Source organism: Toxotes jaculatrix, chromosome 18 (assembly GCF_017976425.1).
Source record: "Toxotes jaculatrix isolate fToxJac2 chromosome 18, fToxJac2.pri, whole genome shotgun sequence".
In the NCBI taxonomy this organism is placed as follows: domain Eukaryota; kingdom Metazoa; phylum Chordata; class Actinopteri; family Toxotidae; genus Toxotes; species Toxotes jaculatrix.
Genome location: NC_054411.1, coordinates 10,901,723 through 10,925,129, shown reverse-complemented (window position 1 = coordinate 10,925,129; position 23,407 = coordinate 10,901,723). Strand labels below are relative to the sequence as shown.

General features: G+C 42.4%; 3 protein-coding genes across 5 annotated transcripts in view; 1 reads left to right on the top strand and 2 right to left on the bottom strand.

Annotated features, from left to right (window-relative positions):
- The window catches only part of cep112 (centrosomal protein 112), a 92,777-nt gene extending 76,450 nt beyond the window's left edge, over window positions 1–16,327 (bottom strand). Inside the window, exons 1-8 of the mRNA XM_041062754.1 lie at window positions 16,279–16,327; window positions 15,746–15,851; window positions 15,360–15,550; window positions 15,081–15,244; window positions 9,409–9,493; window positions 7,533–7,610; window positions 4,447–4,494; window positions 4,259–4,333 (exon numbers count right to left, since the gene is read on the bottom strand). Of these exons, the coding sequence (XP_040918688.1) occupies window positions 4,259–4,333; window positions 4,447–4,494; window positions 7,533–7,610; window positions 9,409–9,493; window positions 15,081–15,244; window positions 15,360–15,550; window positions 15,746–15,845 (741 nt within the window). The 5' untranslated portion in view covers window positions 15,846–15,851; window positions 16,279–16,327. The remainder of the gene's footprint in view (window positions 1–4,258; window positions 4,334–4,446; window positions 4,495–7,532; window positions 7,611–9,408; window positions 9,494–15,080; window positions 15,245–15,359; window positions 15,551–15,745; window positions 15,852–16,278) is intronic.
- Window positions 16,328–17,695: 1,368 nt separating this feature from the next.
- The window catches only part of prkcab (protein kinase C, alpha, b), an 83,870-nt gene continuing 78,158 nt past the window's right edge, over window positions 17,696–23,407 (top strand). For all 3 annotated transcript variants that reach the window (XM_041062097.1, XM_041062096.1, XM_041062095.1), the window contains exons 1-2: window positions 17,696–17,862; window positions 18,115–18,146. In XM_041062097.1, the coding sequence (XP_040918031.1) occupies window positions 17,696–17,862; window positions 18,115–18,146 (199 nt within the window). The remainder of the gene's footprint in view (window positions 17,863–18,114; window positions 18,147–23,407) is intronic.
- On the bottom strand, window positions 18,497–20,168 carry LOC121198173 (DNA-directed RNA polymerase II subunit RPB1-like). Its single transcript, XM_041062098.1, has 4 exons — window positions 20,033–20,168; window positions 19,869–19,927; window positions 18,714–19,785; window positions 18,497–18,625 (listed from the first exon to the last, which is right to left on the bottom strand). Exons 1-4 carry the CDS (start codon window positions 20,053–20,055, stop codon window positions 18,613–18,615), a joined length of 1,167 nt encoding a protein of 388 aa, XP_040918032.1. The 5' UTR covers window positions 20,056–20,168; the 3' UTR covers window positions 18,497–18,612.

Here is a 23,407-nt window from a genome sequence, read left to right as displayed (position 1 = left end):
AACTTGTTTATAAAGGCGTCAGTGAAGAAAGGAGGAGGAGGAATGTCGTACACCTAAGGCTTCTGAGATGTCTTCAATCAGCCCGACTGGGTGGTACAGCTTTTTTCCCCTCTTCTCTTCTTCAGAGTTGTAGCGAGCGCTGTAAGATGCCATGTTTTTTGACACTTTGCTCTTGAAAGGATGAGAGGGTGGGAGGGAGGGAAGAAGGAGGAGGGAGGGAGGGGGTATGAGAAAGAGACTGAGGGGAGAAGACGGAAACAGTTTCTTTTTCTGCTCTCGAAACTGGCGCAGGGTCAAGGCCTTTTTCCTCAGGGGGATGTGTTCGCAAATCGTCTGCTAACTGTTCGGGTTCCACAAAGCAAGGTTGTGCTTGTGAATCTCCTTCGTCTTGCCTGAGATGTACAATGTCCTGGTGTGTCTTTCATCCTCAGTAAACACAGATGCTCTAGGATAGTTGGTGTGGAGCATTCTGCTATCTACTGAGGAGCAGCTAGATGCTATTTCCACACTGTGACTAGAAGTTAATTTACTGTAGTCTGTCCAGATAGTAAGGTTGGATAAAAACTTTGGCTAAAATTGAATCTCTGACACATGAGAAAAATACTCTCATAGTTTCAAACAAAGGTAGTCCTAAATACAGAGTAAGCAACAGGTTATTAGTAACAGGTTATTACCAGAAATTGCCAATATGAATACATCAAGTACATAAGAATCAAAGACATAAGGCAGAAACGCTTGAAATAGTAACTTTATCATCACTGAACACTGTTGGTCCCTTGTGTCTCCCGGCCTGAAGCACCATCTTGAAAGCCAAACTACAGAACTGGTCCCCTTTAAACTACTAAGGCTCACTAGCTTGCTCTTTTTTAGCTTTGAAAAGCGATCAGATAAGACAGGCTATGGCCCTCTAAATCACAGGCTGAGAGCTCAAACTCCATCCCAAAGGATACACAAATTAGAGAGACTGCATCATTATGGCATCGGAAAGCAAAGGGTCTGATCCCCAGTCGGGGGCTTGTGACCATTAGAGTGTGACTGCTTGACACTAACACATTCATCTACCATGCTGTGCCTGCTGCCAACAGTCCCTCGGGTCAGGTACCAAGAGGATAGTCTGAACTCGCACACAAACTCTAAAAGAAAGATGGAGTGCTTTAATCGTCTGTCACCATCTTTTGCAATCACATGACTCGGGCATATGGCTAAGCCTGACTCATCAGTCTCCATTTAATTGAATTTCCAAATAAAGACCCAGCCCTCATAATGCTGAGCACTGCTAGGGTGTGCTAAAGGATTAGCAGGACTTTGCTGCTCCTGAGAGACATTTTCCACAACTTACCCATAAGCAAACACACTGTATAAGCTAAGTGACTCAAGGAAATGGCAGCTTGCGGTGAAGTTTCTCAGCTGCCACTCATTGTTCCATAGGAAAAGAGAAGTCAGCATTTTTATCAATGCTGTCGGTAGCTTAGCGTGAGGATGAGCTTGGTGCGAAAACTGAGATGTTGGCTAAGCTGCCGCCAGCTTAATGACATGTGGCGTGTATAACGCTTTAAACCTGGGTAAATTTTCAACTAGGCTTTGGGGATTAAAGGGAAGTGATGTCACTCTGATTTCCTTGACTGGGCCTAGACAGCCACGCAATAGCAGGGTTGGACCAGCCTTCTGTGGCTCTATAGGAAAGCTTAATGTGGCTATTGAGGATGATATGGTTAAGGTGGGGTTGGAGACTTGGATTACTTCCATAGGGAAATACTGTGTGTGGGTGTGCATGTGGTCAAAGCCGCATCCTGTGGGGTTCAGAGTTCCTGAAATCCACCTAACGCTTTTTTAATTGCTAATGGTGACTCAAAACACATGATCAGTGAGGACATCTTAAATTATAAAAACTCAAAGGAAAAGGGGGCTTTTCAATAGCAAGTCATAAACCACAGACCTATTAGGATTCTCATTTTGCAGGGGAAAGGGTACAGTCAAAAGGGAATTCCCAGAACCTTACAGTGGGAGTCAGAGATGTATTGGGACAATGCAGCAGAGTTCAAGAGAAGGTTCGGCATAGCAAGGCAGAAAAACATGCCCTGAACCCGAAGCTTCCTGCTAAACAGAAAAAAGAAGACCAAGAATCTATAGCCATGCTAGCAGCTCTGTGAAGCTGTACTTAGGCACAGTGGGGCTTTGAGCTGAACTCCAACACTGGAATGCTAACAGGCATTTTAACAATGTCAGCATGAAGGTAAAATGTTTACTGTCGCAACCATTTTAGTTTAGCGTATTGGCACAAAAAAGGGATTGCAGGGGTTTGGTCATACACCAAAGTACTGGATTTTGCTCTTATGGTGGCGATATGGAAAATCAAGGGATCACCAAATGTTTACAATTTATGGCGATATGTTTAACAGTGCTGTTAAGGCTGTTAATGACCTCTACAAGCCTTGGAGGAAAAAAAGGTAAGGCCCCAATACACACATTATATTTTTCAATAGTCTTTCTATAGTCTAATCTATCTTATATGCTCACATTTTCTTTTTCCCTAAAGTTCTATTTCCATTCTACTGACAAACCAGCCTCTGTATGAAGTAGAAGTGCATCAGATTGGCTACAGTGGGCAAGCAGTACAAATTTAGGCACCATCGAGAAGAAACTCTAGTTATGCACAATTTCCTCTCGTTTCCCGGTGTGTCCCTCCCAGGATTTCTATGCCACTTTCCTGAACTGGTTCCCATATTGAGACCATTGTGGTCTCAGTGGAAATGACAGAAGAGTACATTTTCCTACAGCTTCCCTCCTAAAAATTTATGCTCTGGTTCAAGGCCACCTACACTACATACAGATCAAACACACACACACAGACACACACACACTCATATTAGTGTCAGACTCAAGTTATACTTACCACCATACTACTTACAGGAGGGGAACCGAATTACACATTGATATAATGCAATCAAATACAAAAATACAACGAACAGAGCCTAATAAATGACCATAGAGTTGAACTCAAGACTGATATTTTGACCTATGAGTACTGAGTAGTCATTACTACATTATTAGGTTGAACCACAACTACACACCTGTAAGTGTGTAGACAAAATCTGTCCACAGACAAAGAGTCATACCAGCCACAGCACTCAAACTCTCCTCTGGTGAAACTCACGAGGTAAAAACAATACTACCCAGATGCTGCCGTGGCTAGTAGTCAGCAAGCCTCTGACTCAGTGTTAACATAAACTGAACCATATCAGCTTTATTATATCAGCTTTGTATTCTTGTAGATTGTACGGTGTACCTAATAAACTGGTAACTGTGTTTATCAAAGTAAAGTTGGTATGGGAGTTAAATATGGTCTTCTGAGATGTGATAAATTTATATTCCCACCACACACAGCTGTATGGAGCCAGTCAGCTAGTCTGAGGCAGGATCAAACAGCATGGGACATTGCTTTAATGTTTTCGTATTGGTGTTGCTACATTCAATATCAGCCCACAGGTAGACCGCCTGACTGGGTGGACGTGTCCAAGAGTGTGTGCCCATGCATGCAAATCCTCTTTTAGCAGTGACTAGTTGAGCTTTGTTATGACAGGTCAATATGCAAGACCATTCTTGTCCATCATGTGAGTATGTGTCTCTTCCTTTCCCTTTCTTTCCATCCTTTCTTCCTCCATTCTCTGCCCTCTCCCGGTGAAGCCGATCTAACTCACTTGAAGCACTTTCCCCCAAACAGACATGAAAAGCTGGCTATTACAGCCAAGTCATGCTCAGTTTTATATTTAACAGTGCGAGTAAAGGCGGATGGTGGGGGGAATGAGTGGTGGTTCTGGAGAGGAGGGGAGGGGCAGAGGAGACTTCAAAGCATGCTTTCAGAATGGGATTTTCAGCTTAATTCCACATAAGGAAAAAACTGTCATCACTGCGAGCTGGCATTATTTTTGTCTCCTATGAGGAACGCTCGCCTCGGCCATTTCAACAATACAAACTATGCACAAGGATGTTTGTACATGGCTGTGGGGGTGTCTAATGTCATAATGCAGTCAACGGATCTTCAACCTTTGTATGTGTTCAACACTTGCTTCTACAGAAATACTGAGCATCACTGAAGAGGGAGTAGCAGGGATCTGGGCTTACTGGAATGGATATGAAGGGCAGTCTCTTAAATATCATGTACTGCCAAAGAGATGGTATCAGAATAATAAAAGAATTCTGATATTTATCATACAAAGAAGCTTTCAGGTACAGTTGGGATTTGCTCTTAGGTGCATACCTCCTTGCTCTGTACACACGGTGGGCCCTGATCGTCAGCCATGGTGCTGTTCCTTCCAATGCTCGACTTGAAAATCTACAGAGATAAAGGGGAAAGAGATTAGTTGACAGGGTGACTGCAAAGTTCAAAGTCAACACTTTTGTCTATGTAACAATACATAAACCACAAGGGACCCCCGGCCAACTTACCGGAGACAAGGGAATGGGTTTCTCTCGCAAATACCTGGGGTTTTCAATCTGAAAGAGTCAACAGAAAAACTTTAGACCTCTCTTTCTCTTCTTCCTCTCCTAACAAAGCCTTACTACTACCAGAATCTAACATCAACCCTCAGTTTGACATAAACAATGTGGGGAGCACATCAAAAGCCCGGTGCTGTGGCTTGATTCTCTTCCGTCAACTCTTGTCTGTTTAGAAAGACAGAATGCGTCAGGGTACTTCAAGGCATTGTGTGTGTGGCCGGCTCTGTTTCCGCTCTCAGCCATTCTTTGCTGTCCTGACACAGTCCTTTTGTCAACACTCAGGACCACTAATCTGTAAGCTATCGCTGGTCCGTTTACCATCAGACGGAGACAAATGTGTACACATCCTTGCCAAACACTGACACGCCATGTTCTTTGATTATAATGTGAAACACAAAAGACGGAAAAGAGAGCGAGCCGCTAAACCACCTGAAAGTTAAAGGGTCACGGTCTAAGTGACACTACAGCATTACATCAATACAGCTCACTAACTGTAACCAAAGTGCAAAACAAATCTGTGTTGACAACCTGCTATTTTCCTTCCACTATTTGACGTTTGTTTATGACCCCATTACTTTCCTGTGAACTAAGTATCATATAGCATTTCTCTCTTATGCACTGGGGCTGTCTGTAGGGGCTGCCAACTAGCAGCAAGATCATGGCCTTTCAAAGCTCAAGTAGAGCTGACTTTGGAGACGACAGCAATGACGCCCAGTAAACAGTTCTTTTGCTAATCTCTTCAACATGGGGATGAAGGAGGACAACAAAGAGGAAGAGGATGAGGAGGAGGAAGAAGAAGAGGAGGGAGAGGAGGGTAGTGTGGGACTCATTCAGTGGTTTAAAAAAAAAAAAAAGGATTTAATGTTGTGAGGTGGCACAAACCATACGAAGCCAATCCAGAATGAATGAGAGATGAGAGAACAGAACCTGAAAGAACCTCAGAGCTTGGGACTAGAATAGTTACAGTCACAATCTGTTGCTTCAGGGTGAGCCAGTGACAGGTGAAATAGATGAAAGCAGGTCTACCTCCTGACTAAGTCTGCGTGATGCAGGTAAAAACAGGTCAGACGTTTTATTATCTGACATATTGTAACCCCTCAACAAAAGGAGACATCCGGCTTGACTACAATCAGACAGAAAGACACAAGACACTCGCACAAGAACAGACCCCTCAGCACAGTCAGTGCAGAGCTACACCAGTAGTGAGTGCCATGATGTGTGATGAATTGCTACTTAAATTTGGCACTGGCCAAATGAATGAATCAATCCATATCCTTCTAAACTAGTGCCCAGGCTGAAAACAAGAATGGGATTTCTTTTTATACCCACAGACAGCCAGTCATCAGATTTGATTGAGCACAGCCCACAGGGCAAGGAAGACATGTAGACTAAATGCTGTGGTGTAATGCTGGCACAGTGTGATACTAAACTTGGGTTTGCTGCACACGTGTATGCTCATGCCCTTCTCTGTGTGTGCGTTCATTTGCTGCATGCCCACACACACCATGCTCCTGTGAGCGAATGTTTGCCCAGCCTCACAGCTGGCACGGCATCCTGTGTCATTGGAACCTGACGTGGATGGATGGATGGACACAGAAGAGGAACGACACTCCACATCACAAGGCCGGGCTCTCCGGCCAAACAAACATACTGTGATTGATGGCTTCCTAGTTTCGGACCAGAGTTGAGCAAGCCGTAAGCACACCCATCTATCTACAGACAATGGACGGCCAGGCGGCTGGGACTACCATTAAATTCTTTATTGTGTGAAAAAAAATAGGTCAAGTTTTTACACAACGCATGTTTTTTGTTCTTTACAGGCAGGTCAGCGTACACTGTGCCTGACTCTACTCTAACTCCAACACACAAGCCACAGACCAACTGAAAGATGAAACAAATGATAGTCCAGCTGACTCAGGCTTTGTGTATCGTAAAGGAAGTCCAATCTGAGTCTCAAGCAATCTGCTGTTTACAGTCCAGTATGGCCACCATGCTGACTACTGCAGCTTCATTACATTAGAGGTGAAATGAACAAACCGATATGGACTGCCTCAGAACATCTAAAGCAAAGCTAAAGATGGTGCTGGATAGAGCGACGCTCAGTTGTGCTGAAATTTCGTAGGAGCTTGGCGCTTTGAAGCAGTGCATCTATGAAACTTCTATAAACTTAAAGGGGGTTTGTGTGTGTGTGTGTGTGTGTGTGTGTGTGTGTGTGTGTGTGTGTGTGTGTGTGTGTGTGTGTGTGTGTGTGTGTGTGTGTGTGTGTGAAGGAACATCTGTTGAGTTGAAAGATGCAGGCTTGGGGGAGCGTTGCCAAGCAATGCATCTTATCAGCGTCTCAACACAGAGGAGTGCAGAGCGGAGCAGTGCACGGCTTCACGTCTGCTGATAGAGACCTCAGATTACCCAAGTATTGAAAGAGAGAGGGAGAGCAGCGTGGACAGAGTCAGGGAAAGCTGGATGGACAGAAAGAGGGCGAAAGACTGAACGGCAGAGCAGAGAGAAACAGAGAAAGAGAAGGGAAAATAGAAAGAGAGGGGCTGCTCTGTGAAAAACATCAGTGTGTAAGTAATGTGGGAGCAATGACAAAGGTGACAAGAAAACGAAAAAGAAAAAGAGAGACTCAGGGTCATGCAGGTGAGGAGATAGGGAATAAAAAAACATGAGGGCAGAGTGCTTATCAAGCCCTGGCCTGGTGCACTCCAGACAGAAAAGATAAGAGAGATGCACACATCTTCAAATGCTCAGTTTACACAACCCTTCTTCCACTCCTCATCCTACCCTCACGTCCTACAATAGCACTGAGGTGCCTAAAGGAAGTGGTTTCAAGAGGACATAGGTGAAAGGGATTTTTTTTTTACCATTTGTTCCGCAGTGTGTAAGCAATACAACGAACTCAGCATCATTTCGGCTATCATTTGGATTTAGATTTCCTCATGAGCTCATACATTCAGAGTCACTGTCACTGTAGATAAGCTGCAGCATGTTGACAGCTGTATGTAACCAAGAAGCTCAAGGCATGCCCCTGGACTCACCCCCAGGTTCCAGCTGTTGAGACGAGCCTCCAGGTCACTGTCATCGGGAGACATATCTGCCTTCAGCCCCCCCTCCACCTGATGAGGAAACAGGGGGAGGGAAAGAATGCATAAACAGCAGAAACAAAATGGAAGTTAAGGGAGGGGTGTTATAAATTAGAGGAGGGAATTTAAATGATTTCTGACAGCGTTGATTGGCAGTTTGGCCTGTGGAAGAGAACAACAGACAGTGATGGAGGTTATTATTTTGACACAATATAATTCTTGTCTCAGCAACAACAAAAAGGTTCTTTAAAAGCTAACAGATATACAGTACACCCACATGTGTTCTCCTCCCATACAAACAGCGTTCTACTCCCTCGTTATCTCCATCTAACCACCCTTTTCTCCCTCACTCTCCTCCCTCTCACATACAGCACTCCAGATGTTTGGCAGTTCCACATCATTTCCGTCACGCAGTAAATTCCACAAGAGGGGCATATGCAGCTACACTGCCTGTCATTCTTGTTTTCCCCGGCCTTTTGTTACAACGGGCCTCCGGATTTGTTTTATACAGTATAATTCAAATGCTTCCAGGGGTTCTGTTGATACAAGATCAGTTTACTCAAGTTGAGGTTGGGCAGCAAGGCTGAAATAGGGGAAATATCAAATAAAGTTGAGAGAGTGATAGGGAAAGGAGAGTTGTTGAATTTGATTAGGATCTGGTGGAGTGTGGACCTAGGGTGTACCTCTGTGGAACTGCACTGACACAGAGAAATGGCTCAATGGAATAGCTCAGGATTAAATGCCCCTTCTGATTAAAAAGGCATTAAGGTCCCAGAGCCTCACACTCGAACAAACAGAGTAAACGTTTCATTTCAATATCTAGGAATGCTAAGTATGCGGGTCACTGGCAGTTCAAAGCTGCGTGTCACAGTCTCTGTATCACACCAGGAATTCAACACATTGTGTTGAACACTGATAAGTATGAATGGCCTCAAATGGTTTTGGTCACAGATGTACTCGCAGTTGTGCCAAGGAATTGTACATTGACTTGTACCATGAACATAAACACTCTGTGGCTACTTTATTATGTAGACCTGTGCAATCTAATGCAAACAAATACAACAGCTCTGCCAAATCCTCTGTCTCTATGAAACGTGGAGTTTTGTTTTTGTTGACAATGTTGGAAATCTGTAAATTCAATTGTATGTTTTTTATTGACGTCACAGCTAAAGGTGATGTTATACTGGATTGCATTATTTTGAGAGATTATAGTGAGAGTATTAGAAACACCACTCAATATAATGTAGTTCAGTACAGTACTATGACATCGGTGCTAAAACATACAATTCAGTTAGTACATTTTGGACTATATCAGCAAAGACTCACACAAAAAAATTCAGTAATGCAAAAGAACTGAACAGCACCAACACGCATACAGTTGAATCAACACCGCTCTAAAACAGTTTCAACAAAATCGGAACGTTATAACCTTCGTGTTTTTTTATTTTTTTTTTGCAGTGCTGTTGCATTCGACTGCATTTGCTTAGATGTATCTAATAAACTGGCAGCTGAGTGTACGTTTCTGTCAAATTAGCCACATTTCTGTTCCTTGAACCAATAACTTATGAGTTCTGGGAATTTCCTCCGACTTCATGGGGAAATTAGACCAGGAATTTCCAAATTGGTCCGCATTAAAGAAGAAAGCAAAAACACTGTGGCTACTATTTTTACTGGCACCAGCAGGTTTGCTCTTAATATTTCAATGTGTCATCACAGCTACCTTGCAGTGATGTAGAAATCTAAAAAAACCCTACTTGTTGAATCTTAAGACAAATATGCCAGGGAAGTCCAGAGGTGCGGCTGACAGTGTGAAGTGCAGTGTTGAACTAACCCTTCTGGCGTCATGTCTGGGTGAAGGTTTGAGTGGACTGGAGGCTGTGGGTCGTGGTGGGGTCTTCTCCTCATACAGCCTTCTCCTGACAGAGGTATAGTGAGAGAAGAACAGAAAGAAATGTGTGATAAGTTAACCTATAGGATGTGTGTGTGCACATCTCTGGAGTCTTCTCTTGTCTTTCTGTTTGCATATGAATGTGCTTGCGTAGGCAGAGTGCCTTGCTATTTGCACAGATCAACATCTGGCACTGGTTGCATGGTTTGTGGTCTGCATTTCATCCCATCTGAACAATAAACATCTCTGCTATACATCAGTCTGTTTTCATGCACAGCCCACATGGCACCAGTCTATGGCTTGTTCAATCTTTTTATAATCATACACCTCAATCACTGTCCCTCATCACGTCCATCATGGTTTAAAAAGCAGCTTAACAGGGAAACTACTTATATTCATTGGCACACTTGCACACACACACTTCTCATTCTCACTTCCCCTTTTTATCTCTGACACACGTTCACAACCACACACACAGAGACACACACTTAAAGGCATAGCTGAGCTCACAATCTCATTAAGACCAGGAACACAAGCCACTAATGGCCCACCAATGCTAATTAAATGAAGATGTTAGAGAAGACAGGAAGATGTAGAACAACAACGAAGAAAAAATATCAGTCATCCAATAGCGATGTAACATTATGTTCTAGAGGGCACTGTTTCACACTTTCAGTTTGAAGCCTATCGGCGCTCTTTTCCTCCCATGTAATTTGTTTAGCATTCCTGGTATTGAAAATTTTGAACCTCATTTGTTACAGGCAGTGTTATCTCATGGAGGAATGGGCTATTGCTGTGAGGTCTCCAGAAAGACTGCTGAATATAAAACAGGAGGATATCTGTGGAAGCACGTTATTCTACCTTGTCACTATTTATATATAACTAATATTTATAAGTGTGGCTCAGTTATTTCTTTGTCTGGTTCTTGATAGTATCATGTGGATTGTTGGCTGCAATGGCTCTAGGTACTATTTAAGACTGATAAATTTAATGAATGTTGCAACAACCAGTCTCCTATCTGTGCCCCTGAAATTCTGCAAAATTTAATTATTCTCCTCAGATGCTTAGATATTGCATCACCATTGATTGTAATGGACTGAATGGTTCCCTAAACATACACGCATAGACGCTATGACATTTTCCACAACATTTATGTGGTTGTGTGCAATCATTTCCTTGAGTGTATGTGCTGTGTGTGTCATGGATCAGGGATCTAAGTTAGATGTTTAATTCAGTTCTGGAGCCCCGTATAACCAAACTGAATAATTACATTGTGCTTCTGTACATGTACGGTTGTGGAAGTCTCTCAGTGGGATGCCCTGTGTTGTAAATTATGTGTTATAAATGCATGAATTGACATGAGCACCACCAAAGCACTGATGCACTAGTTTTCACATCAGTTACAATGGGAGGGCAGTAAAGTCTTGCAACAGTTGAGGCATCAATACATTGGCTCGGGAGTGACAGACGTCCTTCAGTAAGTAAAATTATTTATATGTCACTGGAAGACCAATACTGATCACAGCAACACTGTTAGAGATTTAATATAGTTTCACTAATGTAAAATTAATTACAATCAAAAGTTCCAAAGCCTGCAGACTTCAAGGTTTGTGTTCTCCTGTGCATGCACACAGAGACACGCACACCAGCATGCACATGCACAAACACATGCAGCTGTGAAACTTGGATAAAGGGGCCAAAGCTTCACAATCTTGGGCCTCTAAGTCAACAGGTGGATGAGGATAATTGAATCAGATGTGTCTGGAGTCTGAGGCCCAGAGATCAAAGCAGTGGCAAGTCCGGCCAGAGCTACACACACGCGCACACACACAGAAGAAAATGAGAACACCATGTAGAGCCTCAGAAGCTGCAGCTTGGTTGATTAAAGCAGCCTGACATCCATACCCAAGACTGACCTCCAGGTGCATAGCCAGAGGGCCCAGGTCTCAGCCTCGGGCACTCTCAGGAAAGCAGTCTGACCTTGGGACACAAACATCCCTCTGCCCCCGCACACCCTCCAACATAACCCCACAGCACCTGGAGGCTGGAAGATCAGTGGAAACATTCTGGCCTATGAGGGAGAGACGTGGGGCGTTTACACCAACATCAACGGCTGGCTCCTGCAACTGCAAGGACAATGTTATTGTCGCACTTACTCAGAGGGGAAAAAAAAAACAGGGGAAGAAGAGTGGAAGGGGGGGGGTTAAAAGTTTTCACATGTGGGTGAAAAACACAGATGGAAGGCAGAAGTCAGAGACAGACAAGAAGAAAAATAAGAACAGAGAAAAGAGAAAAAGAGGCCTAAAAGAGAGGCTATGAGAGCTTATAGTATAGAAAACAGAGAGCACAGCCACATACAAAGAGATAAAGCCTAAACCACATGCACTTCAACTAAACTTTAGCAGTGAACCTGACCCTAACAGTACTGATTACCAAGTTAACATGTCAAAACCAACCCACACAATCCATTTCCCCCCTCATGTCTTTATCATTATCTCTCTCCTTTGAACTCTAATTGACATATAAGAAGATGGAGTGGACATGTAGACTAATCACCAAAGCTGTTTTGTATGATCCTTGACCCTCACTGACTTCATCTGCTTTCCCACAGCATTCCTCTGCCTCAATGAGTGCTATAGACAAAGTAGTGGCTCCATCTTGTGGCTAAATGAGGAACAGCACAGGAGTAGTGGAATGCATGGTGTAATTTACTCGAGGCAGTTTGGTCTAATGAGGCTGGAAGACGTGCCTGTTAACACACACAAACATATTACAACGCATCCACTTCTGCGTGAAACAAAAGTAACTCCTCAAAACATCAGAAAATCATCCCAACTGTGCCATCAGATGTTGAAACTTGAATTGGATCTAACAGCCTCACAAGCTAAAAGAAACCCTGCCCATCACCTGACTAATGGTGAGTGAGACAGAGATCAAACGTTGCCACATCATAGGGAGGGAGTCAGACGAGTTCCTTCCATTTAATCTTATCTAAATGAGAGAGACACATAAAAGGACTCTTGGCCTGAATAATTTTCTCCATCAGGACATTAGCCTGTGATCTGAGCGTCTTTCATGGTCTTATCCCAATCAGACACTATGGTACTCAGCAGTCTGCTCCCCATAAAACCTCTCTATCCACACCCTCTATAGCAGAGAGAAGGAAGGGCTGTTTCTTATACAAGGTAGCCATATAGCCATTTGCAGTGTAAGCTACAGAATGTAATATGTAAACAAAGTTTTTTTAGTCATACAAACATGATGATTAATATGTCTCTTTAAAATAATCTACATCTATGTGTAACTGCTACTACTGTGTATTATAATACAATAGTGTCCATTGCCTCCAGAAGTGATTAACTACACATACTGACATTTAAAATGCTTTAAATCTTGTCATTTTTTTCAGTGTGAATGTATAAACTCAAAACACAGAATTGAAATATGTTCTACTAGCGGGAGACGGGATAGATAATGCAGATTTAACTGTGGCAAATATTTAGACAAGTCTTCATGATCATTATCTAGGAATCAAATATTCTACAACCCCTGACAGTAAAAGCTGAATTATGACAGCATTATGAAATATGACAGCAAAGGGCCAGTACTTCTTCTTACACAGTGCTACAGTGGATATTAAACTCTTTTTACTACACTTACAGTGCTCTCTTTTTATTATGCTAATGAGCATATCAAGCCACTAGGCTCTGATTTGCCTTTCCTTGTTAATTGTGATGAAAAACCCCCAGCCATGCTCACATCACTTTGTCAAGCTCCTGAACTGCCTGCAGTCAGAGGAAATATCCCTGAGCATTCTAGGATGACTGATCCTTTAGTGAGGCTTGTTGAAAGACCTCACACACACACACGTGTGTGCGTGTATGTGTACACACATGCTCGCAGACCTTTTAATCAAGCAGAACAATTCTAAATCCAAAATACACATATTTAAGTTTTAGGCATTTAGCTGATGTTCATACAAGAAAAGAAGCTGCGCAATTTCAGAAAGAGAGAGCAAGCTAATGAGCTACCAAACTTTATTCTCTGCTTTCCTCTCTCCTCTGTGGGGGTTCGACCTCAGGTTCAACAACTGGGAAAGTGTGAAGACGAGAGGAACAGAAAGATGGATAGAGAATTCCAGAGGTTCCTGATCCTCTCATGCTGTTTTGAAGTATTTCTCTTTGAAAAGTCAGAATGGGCAGCTCATGCAGACTGATGCAAGAACTTGGCAATGTCTTCAGGTTTTCAGATAACGCTGCTGAGCAAATACGATAGGCGATCAGTCACGAAAGCTGTGTGTACCCAGCTTCACAGCCAAGATCAATGTTTTCTGACTGATAAAGAACTTTAAAACAGAATGCTGAGATAAATATCTTATGTGTTATTTGCAGTACCTTCTATATCTGACCATTTGTTTGTCAGTCACAAGTTGGAAGAAGGGGAGAGCTCTCTTTTCAATAATCTCTAATTGTGTAGGAACATAACACCATAACAGAATGCCCATTTTTTAATGCATCACTTAAAATGTGATGCATTTCAGCAGAGAGGGGTGCCAGAACCTCTCACCAACATTTAGACAAGCACACATGAACTCTTTTAGGAATAAATGAGAGTATATTATGCTTCCACTTAGGAAGGCGATATTACAAATCAGAAATTAGTTTCAGTTTATTATTTGATATTTAGATCGTGTTCCTCACAGATTCAGAAAAGCTCAATCACCTTGAGAGGCAGCAGTTTCAGATGTTAGCTAGATATATAAAGAGCCGTGTTAAGCACCAACAAGAAAAAGTCTCAGAATGCACAACCCGTCAAACCTTGCAGCTGATGGGCTACCGGCTGCTGGGTTCCCCTCCTGTCAGCCAAGAACATAAGTTCAATGCTGCAGTGGACACAGGCTCACCAAAACTGGACAATTAACGACTGGAGAAACGTAGCCTGGTCTGATGAATCTGGATTTCTGCTGAGGCTGCAGATGGTAGGGTCAGAATTTGGTTGCTTGAATCCATAAACCCAACCTGCCTTTTGTTAACAATCCAACCAGTTGGTGATGGTGTAATGGTTTCTTGGCCCCTTAATAACAATCAATCGTTGTTTGAATGCCACCGCCTGTCTTGAGTATTGTTGCTAACCGTGTGCTTGCCTTTATGGCCACAATCTACCCATCATCTACTGGCGATTTCCAGCATGATAATGCACCATGTCACAAAGAAAATGTAATCTCAAACTTGCCTCTTGAACATGACAATTAGTTCAGTGAACTTCAGTGGCCTCCACCACCACTCCACTGCCAACAGAATAGACCCAGGTGTCCTACCAGGGGTCTTTTGGCCATATAGAACATGGATTGTCTTGCATCAGTGTGTAACAATTATCAAATCTATAAAGCTGAGATCCATATAAGTCTCCATTATCACATGCTGGTGATAATGGAGGCTAGCTGCAATTTAGCATTTGATTTTGCACACATTAAATTGCAGTACCTTGCAAACAGAATTAAATCTATGAACACAATAAAGCCAGATGACAGATTGTCATTCTTATGTTTTATCTTGGGTCATTTTCAAGCTGTACCTGTGTATATTTGATGCAGATGGTGTACAGTGGGAAAGTACCTGTGATAAGTTGCAACAGGTGTTGAACTGATTCTCTCTTTACGAAGGCCGATAGTCAAACTGTCATCAGCATAGCCACCCAGCTCTCCTGCCACCCAGTCAGGCAGACCTGCATTGCTGTGCTCCACAGATGGACCAACCAGTGGCTCGTCAAAGTAGATGGACTAGAAATTAAAATTCAAAAACAGGAGATGCAAGTTTTTTTGAAACCAGAAAGCTGTTTCACTACTAGATGGCAATACAGCTACACCTATGATTTGATGAAGCAGCTATTCTTACCATATAGGTGGGGAGCGTTTTGAGGCTACCAGGCTCTGGTTTGCTGGTAAATGGCCCCTCCAGGACCCCTCTTTTGAGCATGTGAAGGAGCAAACGGGCATACATATTGCGGTTCTTGCGACCTATCAGACCCGAACCACATGTGGCCGGATCACACAGCTTCTTTATCCAGATGGCGCATCGCTGGCGCTCTGATAACATTGAAAGAGAGAGGGACAAGGAAAAATTTCTTACAGATAATTAAACGTATCACATTTGTTTGCTTAGCATGATCCATGTTCTCGTAACAGCACCAAATGCACAAAAAAGACCTGCAATTAAGTTTGTAACATCAGTGAAGTTTAACTATGTTCAGTGAAGTGAACAGCTATGAAAATAAACCTCACCTGTCTTGTTGGGGTGTTTAAGGACATATGGCTTCATGTCCAGAAGAAAATAGTCAAACTCAGTGTCTAGCCTCTCCCATGAGTCCTCACGTTTGCTCATGGTGTCCTGAGAGACGCACAAATTGTTGTCAAGGCTAATAACAAGAAATAAATTAATCTGTTAACAAACTTTCCTACATTGGCCAGCTATAACGAATGCTTTAGCTGACTTGCTCACTCAGTGCAAAAGGCTTATTAAATGAAACATGGTAGCATCGTGTAACGTAATGTTGGCATGACATAACATGACATGACGACTACCTAATAACTATAACTAGCAGTGTTAACAGACTAGAGATATTATTTAAGTGACTGATACTAGCACAAACATTAGCAAACATGTCGCAACTAACGCTAGCAGAGCTATAGCAGACCACAAACGCTCGAGGATCACTAATGCCTGTTGCCGGCTTTAATAAACAGACGAATGACGTGCGAAAAAAAGACAAAGTGTTGCTGAACATATAATATATATGGACTAAAAAGCGACTAACCTTCTGCACCGACTTCACCGCTCAAAACGGTTCAAAAACTTCGGCGTCCTCCCTTACATCATATCCGTTTTCCCTGGCGACGCAGCGTCTCCATGTTGCCATGGACACTGCACACCTTTTCAGCACACTCTACTGAGCTTTAGATTAAATCAAATAAAAGTATTAAGACCCTGGCACTCCTAACTGTGATCCAGTGCATCCTGTTTGCTTGAATTACTCATGGGACATGTCTAGAAATTAACGGGTGTACAAAAAGTAAAGTACTTTATGAATCTACTGTGTATCCAGCTATTTTGTTCAGTTGTTCATGTGTCAAGATGTCTTTACCTTTCAGCAAGCAACATTCAGGATAAAAAAAATACAATGAAACATTGAAGATAGCTGCCTCAATGTAGAATCTGAGTGAAGAATGAGAAACTATTGTGTTTTCTCTCTGATACCCGGCACGATTCTCGCCTTGATCAAAACCTGCAACGTAGTTTAAGTCCACAGGATGGCGCACACCTGCAGTTTGTCCGATGTCGCCTTCAAGTGCTCCCCGTATGGTTTCCTTTCCCCCCCAATGCTTCTGGTTCAATTGGTCATGTGTAACAAGAAAGTGAGCACTATAGTGAAATTACAATATAGTTAAAAAAAACTGCTTTGTTTTGCTGTAGTCGAAGGAAAACTGAATTAAAACCAGTTGATTTGACCAATAATAAATAAACACTGCAGTAGACCTATCAAGTTTCCAACTAATCTAACTTTGCAGGTGAAGAAACAATTAAATTCTCAAACATGCACAAAAGCAGAACAGCCTATAGTGAAAACAAAGGTCTCCAAACTGCTTCTAATGCAATAGACATATTCAATCACAAATTCAGTGTCTTACAAAAGATGTTTCTGGAAGCATTCAACAGAGCATTGTGATGACTGAAAGGTGTCTTGCCACATTTTTTTCCTTTTGCATCGTGTAGGTTTGAGCATCTTTTAAATGTTGGGTGCATATTTAAGCGTAAGAAACACGCAGATATTGCCTCTCTTTCACTTTACATCTTTAATATTAAAGGTAATTTTCTATACAGTACCTGTGCCACTAACAAAATTGCTAGGGCCTGGTACACACAGAGAGCAACTTCCATGTATTTAGGTATTAAAAAATCTCCTGCAAAAAACTGTTGTCATTTACTGTGAGCTGAAATTAAAGTGCAAATTTCCCACAGTACGTAAAGGCAGACTTCGCCGACGTCACTGTGAATGAAAAAGAAGCGCTCAGCTGTGGTCCAGGCAGAGGGGAGGTGTGCGGTCTGCCAAGAGCGCTCCAGCTGAAGCAGCACCACTTGTCAGGAGCTGTGAAGAGACAGGAACCTCACAGAAATCGGTCGGGACATTACAAAGTCGTGGCTGTGTAGTTTTTTTTTTGTTTTCTTTTCCCATTATGGCTGACCATCTTTTACATTATAACGACTCAGCTGGGGTTGGGAACCGATTCGCCCGCAAAGGTGCTTTGCGGCAGAAAAATGTGCACGAAGTGAAAAACCACAAATTTACTGCGAGGTTTTTCAAGCAGCCGACGTTCTGCAGCCATTGTACAGACTTCATATGGTAAGCGTCCCTCATGTTCACCCGTCTGTTCAGACAGCTGATACAGACAACCTTTCACTCACTTTCTAATTAGTTTTTAACGGCAACATGATTTAATAGTTTTCATTCACTGCTTTCCTCAATTGTTTTATGCTTCTGTAAGTTTCATGTTTACATTAAGTTCAAGATGTGATTCCGTTTACTGATACCTTTGCATTGCTGTTACAGAATAAACCAACTCCATTTGTTTAATACATGCCTTTTTTGTTGCAGGGGATTTGGGAAACAAGGATTTCAATGCCAAGGTAAACCACTTGCCTGTGTCTATTAGTGCACTTGTTAATGACAGAATCAGGGGCATATAAAGACACCAGTGCAGCCTGACAGCATTTGTTTGAACAGACAAAAGCCCAGCTCAACACATCTGTTTAAAGCTCCATGCTTCACTCTAAAAGCAGAAAAGTCGCACTTTGTTCATTACGCAGTTTTTCCCCTCATTCAGTTTTCTAGTGCAGTTCACTCTGGTTTAACCTGTTTAAGCATTTGCAATTAGGTTTCAAGTGACTGCATGAGGAAATACTGTATGAGGTTACAGATCTAATACACTTGAAAGAGCATACACAGGAAATGGTTCAAGTTTGAAATATTTAATTTTCTCCAGAGAGCACATCGTTCTGCAAGTAAGAAAGTAGAGGTTAATCATAGGACAGTTACTTTGAAACATTAAGATTAATTGAAACATTTACCTGTTACTTGGATAATTTTTGCTGGTTACCATTTGGTTCTGGAAGATAAACAACAATTAGGCATAACTTCTTTGAAGGATGTTTGTTCAGAAGAACTGAGACTTCAGTTTGAAGCACTGGACATACCTTTGCGGGTCCTTCACACCCTTTGGGGAAGCTGGTTGACTTGTTGCAGGCCTTTTGATACCCGTTGAGCTCACAGGCATTGGAGGAGGAAACTCTGGCAAGTAGCTGGATTTGGCGAGGAGATACCTGCCCCTCTGGTACCCATTTCTGGACTGGATAATGTAGCTTGAGGGTGGAGGAGGAGGAGGGATCGGTTCACTCACTCTCTGGGAGACCACTGCTTGGGTGTCGGCAACTGGTTTTTGTGCAACCCAAGAGGGGGTCTTCTTACGTGGCTGGTAACTTGTTTGACCAAAGTCAAGGTTCTCTCCTCCAGAGAATGAGCGTCCCTTCGCTGATGCATAGACAGGTTGAGATTCTACATTAGTCGGGGAACTTGGGAATGAAGGATCATAACTTGGAGATGGCTCTGTATTTTCAGAGGGATATTGAAAGACTTCCTCAAAGACAAGACGGGGGATGTTACTCGAGTCATCTCCATTTGCATTGGAGCCAGTGTTAAAGTCCTGTTTTGGGGAACCAAGTCCTGAGTCAGCCACACCATATCCACTGCTAACGGGTTCAGGCTGCCAAGAGTCAAAACTAGGAGACTTTGCAGAGTGAGAGGTGTCAGATGGGTCAAGCTCAAAGTCAACAGTTGTACTAGCATAATCAGCAGCACCACCAGTGCTTGGAGAGGCATCTATACTGTCTGAAGAAACAACATTATGTGGTGCTGACCGAGGTTGCATAGGCCATGGCTGTGGCTTTGCTGGATCACTTAGCTGGTAGTTAGGTTTTAAAGGAAAGATAAGTGGTTTGTCAGCATTTTCCAGGCCCCAGTCTCTTGGGTCACCATTAACAAGTCTCTCTACTTCAGGAACTCTAGGTGTGTTAGGCAGCTTTTGATGAGTTGGGACCAAAACTGGATGCTGTGCAACTGAAGGCTTCTTGTAGCCTGTGTATACAGGGTCAGTGAGATGGCTATTTGAAGCCTGCCAGTTATTCTCATCAGAGGTTGGAGAGGTCAACACATCTTGTCCATCATCATCATCTAAGTTACGTGAATCTGTCATGTATGGATATCCAAACCCTGTAGAATTAACAATTAGGATAAAACAAAATGTATATTTCTGAGGCAACAATCAATGTGGCAAGTAAGAATAAAGTCATTACCTTTTATAGCTGGTGATCCAGCACTGCTGTCAAACAGCAAAAAACAAATCCATGAAACCCTGCAAGAGAGGCCAGTAAAACAAACATCTAATTAAAGTCTCTGTTTTAAAAGGTAAGTGAAACAAATGTAGCACTCAGAAACTCACAACATCAATCAAACATACAATAAAAGGCATCCAAGAGCCATGGCCGTTTGTTGAGAAACAGCGCAGTGTACTCCTCAGAAGCTATGGTTTGAGACAAGCAGATTAGAAGGACTAACTGGAGTTGAGCGTAACCTCTGGCCTTATTATAGATCCCTCTGTGCCTCTTTCACATCAGCACTCCAGGTCTTACTTAACGAAAGCCATTAGCAGCAGCTGCTCACGGAGCAATTAGTGGCCAAATCGTTAACAGGTGTGGCAGCTGGACAACAACCACCCATTGTTTCAGTGTGACAGCCATTCTTGTGAACATAATCTGTGTTTATGCTAAAATATTTTCAGATTTTGTTGATTTTTTTGTTGAAGAACATTGAACACCTTTTTTTGACATAGCAATTTTTCACATTGCACATTTAAACCTTCAAAAGGCCATAGTAGACTTTCACTTAGTGGAGTCAGGGTGCCACATACTGTATGCCCTGAGATCAACACACTGTTGCCACCGTCTTTGCTAGTGTAACATTTCTCTCTAGTCATCTGATACTGTGTCAGCTAAAGGGGAAGAATGGCAAAGGAAAGGGCAAGGAGAGATGGAGACAAGGATGAAAACGGTAGGAGAGGTCAAAAAAAGGTTAGATCACCAGTAAGGCACTTGTACACAAAATGGAAAGGAAAAAACATAATATGAAATAAATGAGGAAATATATATAGTGTCATGAGGGGCCTGGACCTATGCATTTAGATTGTGGCAATCTCTAGTTTGCACAATCACCCTATCAAAATGTCATATGAGAGGCAACCTTTATAGAGGAATTTGTGGGACGCATTGGATGGCTCGGGCTATAACAAAAATTACAGTTCCACTGAATGACAATTTACATGACAATGCAACTGAGGGTAAAGGTTGTGAACCTGGTAGACGTGTTTGTAGTAAGCATTACCTGTCTTGGTATATTTGCACCAAAACAACAAGTATCTGTGTTCTTTGTCATGCTGAAGGGTTATGTTACAGAGTGATTCTGCAGTGAGAAGATCTGTGGCTTTAACTGTTTTCCTGAACAATGTGGACATGTATGCCTGTTATATGTTTTAACCAGAGCTTAAACTCCAGACTTATAAAGTCATAGTTCCTTCAGGTCATAGGAGATGGGAACATGACTGGATATGTTGTGCTCGTGCCTACTGTACGTTGTGCATGTCTCTGTGTTTTCTGCATGTGTGTGCAAAAGTGATTGCATTGCTTAGAAATTAAATTTCATGCACCGGCTTTCTAAATGACAGTATATTTCACATTCGTCATTTTCTGATTGGGTGTGTACGTATGTGTGCAGGGCCTGAGCCGTTTACTTGCAGCACTGGCATTTTCTTGTCAGTAGAGTTTGAATATATCATTAAGTGGGCTGACAGATGCATGTTCTTGGATGTAGATGGTGCTCTTGTGGAGTGTGCATAAGCAATGCTTTTTTTTTTTTTGAGAACCATATAGTGGGATAATCCCCAGAGGCCATGATGTACAGCCCTCTCTTTTTCTTCATGGGATCTATTTATGACTTTTGTAATTGTTGATAACACTATGGAGACATGGGATAGTGAATTGTTATTCCATGGGACCCTAAGACAGGCAGAGAGACTTTAACTCAGATTTTTAATAATATTAGACTCTAAATCAAGGCATATATTTCATCTGCTTGTTGTTCATGTATAAAGACCAAGAACTCAACCTCTAAAAACTGCTTTTCTGAGACAGGAATGTCAATTCTGAGACAAGAATGTCAAGTGCCTCTGTGACACCGACAGTCATTGTGATACACTCGTGTCTATGCCACTAAAGGTGGCTGCATGTATGAGGGGCAGTTCACCGACAGAACATTTGGCTTCTAAGAGTTATTAAAAAGGGGATAAAGTGTCGCTCCTGTGATCATTCGTCTTTATCCATTTCCCTGCATGGTTGATATCAGTTTGTGGGTTCTTAGACGTGGGCAGATTAAGGGCTGCCTAGAGCTTTCTGCTGTGCATTGAAAAGCAAGATTTTTTTTGCTTTATTCTCCTGTGATCACCCACCTCCAACTGCACAACGGCGAGCGGTAGAGTGCCGCCCCAAAGGAGTGCCATGACAGAGGAAATGTCTTTATTACTAAAGTGTCTGTGTGTGGGTGGAGGACTGCAGTTCCCAGGGTGATGACTGGTTTACCTTCTCATTGTTAAGCCTAATGCCTGGTTCTGCCTGGTTGGGGATGTAGGACTCATGTTACAGAATTACAGATGACTGAACTACTTAAAAACCAAGATTGCACATAATGCCATTTTGTTCAACACCCTCACATTTACTGGAAAATTCTTGAATAACCAGAGATTTGTTGTAGATTCACTGTAACCTATTTATTCCGGTCACCATAGGAACTCTACAAGATGTGACTCACCTCAGTATAATTAAAAAAAAACCCTCATTATTCTACCTTACAATTCATTGCACGATACAGTGGATTGTGTTATTAATGTACATTTTAAAGAAGTGCTTGGTTCTGTCATTGGCTGTGACGTGGTCCACTATGGAGAGTCTGCAACAGTGATACATCCTGTCATATGGACATGCTGAGTTATATCCTACACACACTACACACATATTACCACTATACACTACACTTGGACGTCACAACCCCTCCTTTCTCTCCCTCTCGCTGTGCAGCTTGTATTTTTTCTCTCCATTGTGTTTTTTTGTGACTTGTAAATTTATTGTGTAAAAAAAAACACTTGTAGCAACATATGAATTGAGTAAATATTGACAGATTAATCAGTAATGAAAATAATTCTTAGTTGCAGCCCTAATACCTATATCTATAGTCAATCGCCTGTACTACTTAATATCCGCTAGAATAGTATTGCCACCCAAATGTCATAGTGTTAAATAGTGTTGCCTACTCCCTGAACTTTTCACCAAACGTCACATCATCTCATTAAAACCAGTGGTGCAAGAGGGAGTGAGAGTTAAAGTGCTAGATCACTCACCACCACAGTGGTTGCTCTGCTCTCTCCCTCGCCTCCCCTCCCTCCTTAGCCTTTGAAGTTGGGCATCTGTGGAAATGACTGTGTCATCTGGAGAGTTGAGAGCCCGTCGCGGGGAAGAGATCGCTACGTCTAGACACTAGACAAAAGGTGAGAGATGGAGGGAGAGGCAAGTAGAAGTAGAAGAAGAGAAAGAAGATGCAACCATGTAGAGAGGGTGGAAAGAAGCCGAGAAGAAGGCAAAGGTGAACACATGAGTACAAGACTAAATAAACACAGGAGGATTTGCAGTTGCATGGGTGGAAGTGTTAGGGTGAGAGAGATGATGAAGTCAAAGAGGCCTTTTACACAGTCTGGCTTCTTGCTTCACAGCTTTGGCAAAGATAAAGCAAA

What these genes read in the sequence shown, in the direction of transcription:
- LOC121198173 (XM_041062098.1), bottom strand. Translation starts at nt 20,055, where the DNA reads ATGGCTCTTGGATGCCTTTTATT. An exon ending in GCTCTTGGATGCCTTTTATT is followed by an intron (nt 19,928 to 20,032) that starts GTATGTTTGATT and finishes CCTCTCTTGCAG; the next exon opens with GGTTTCATGGATTTGTTTTT. An exon ending in TGGATCACCAGCTATAAAAG is followed by an intron (nt 19,786 to 19,868) that starts GTAATGACTTTA and finishes TTAATTCTACAG; the next exon opens with GGTTTGGATATCCATACATG.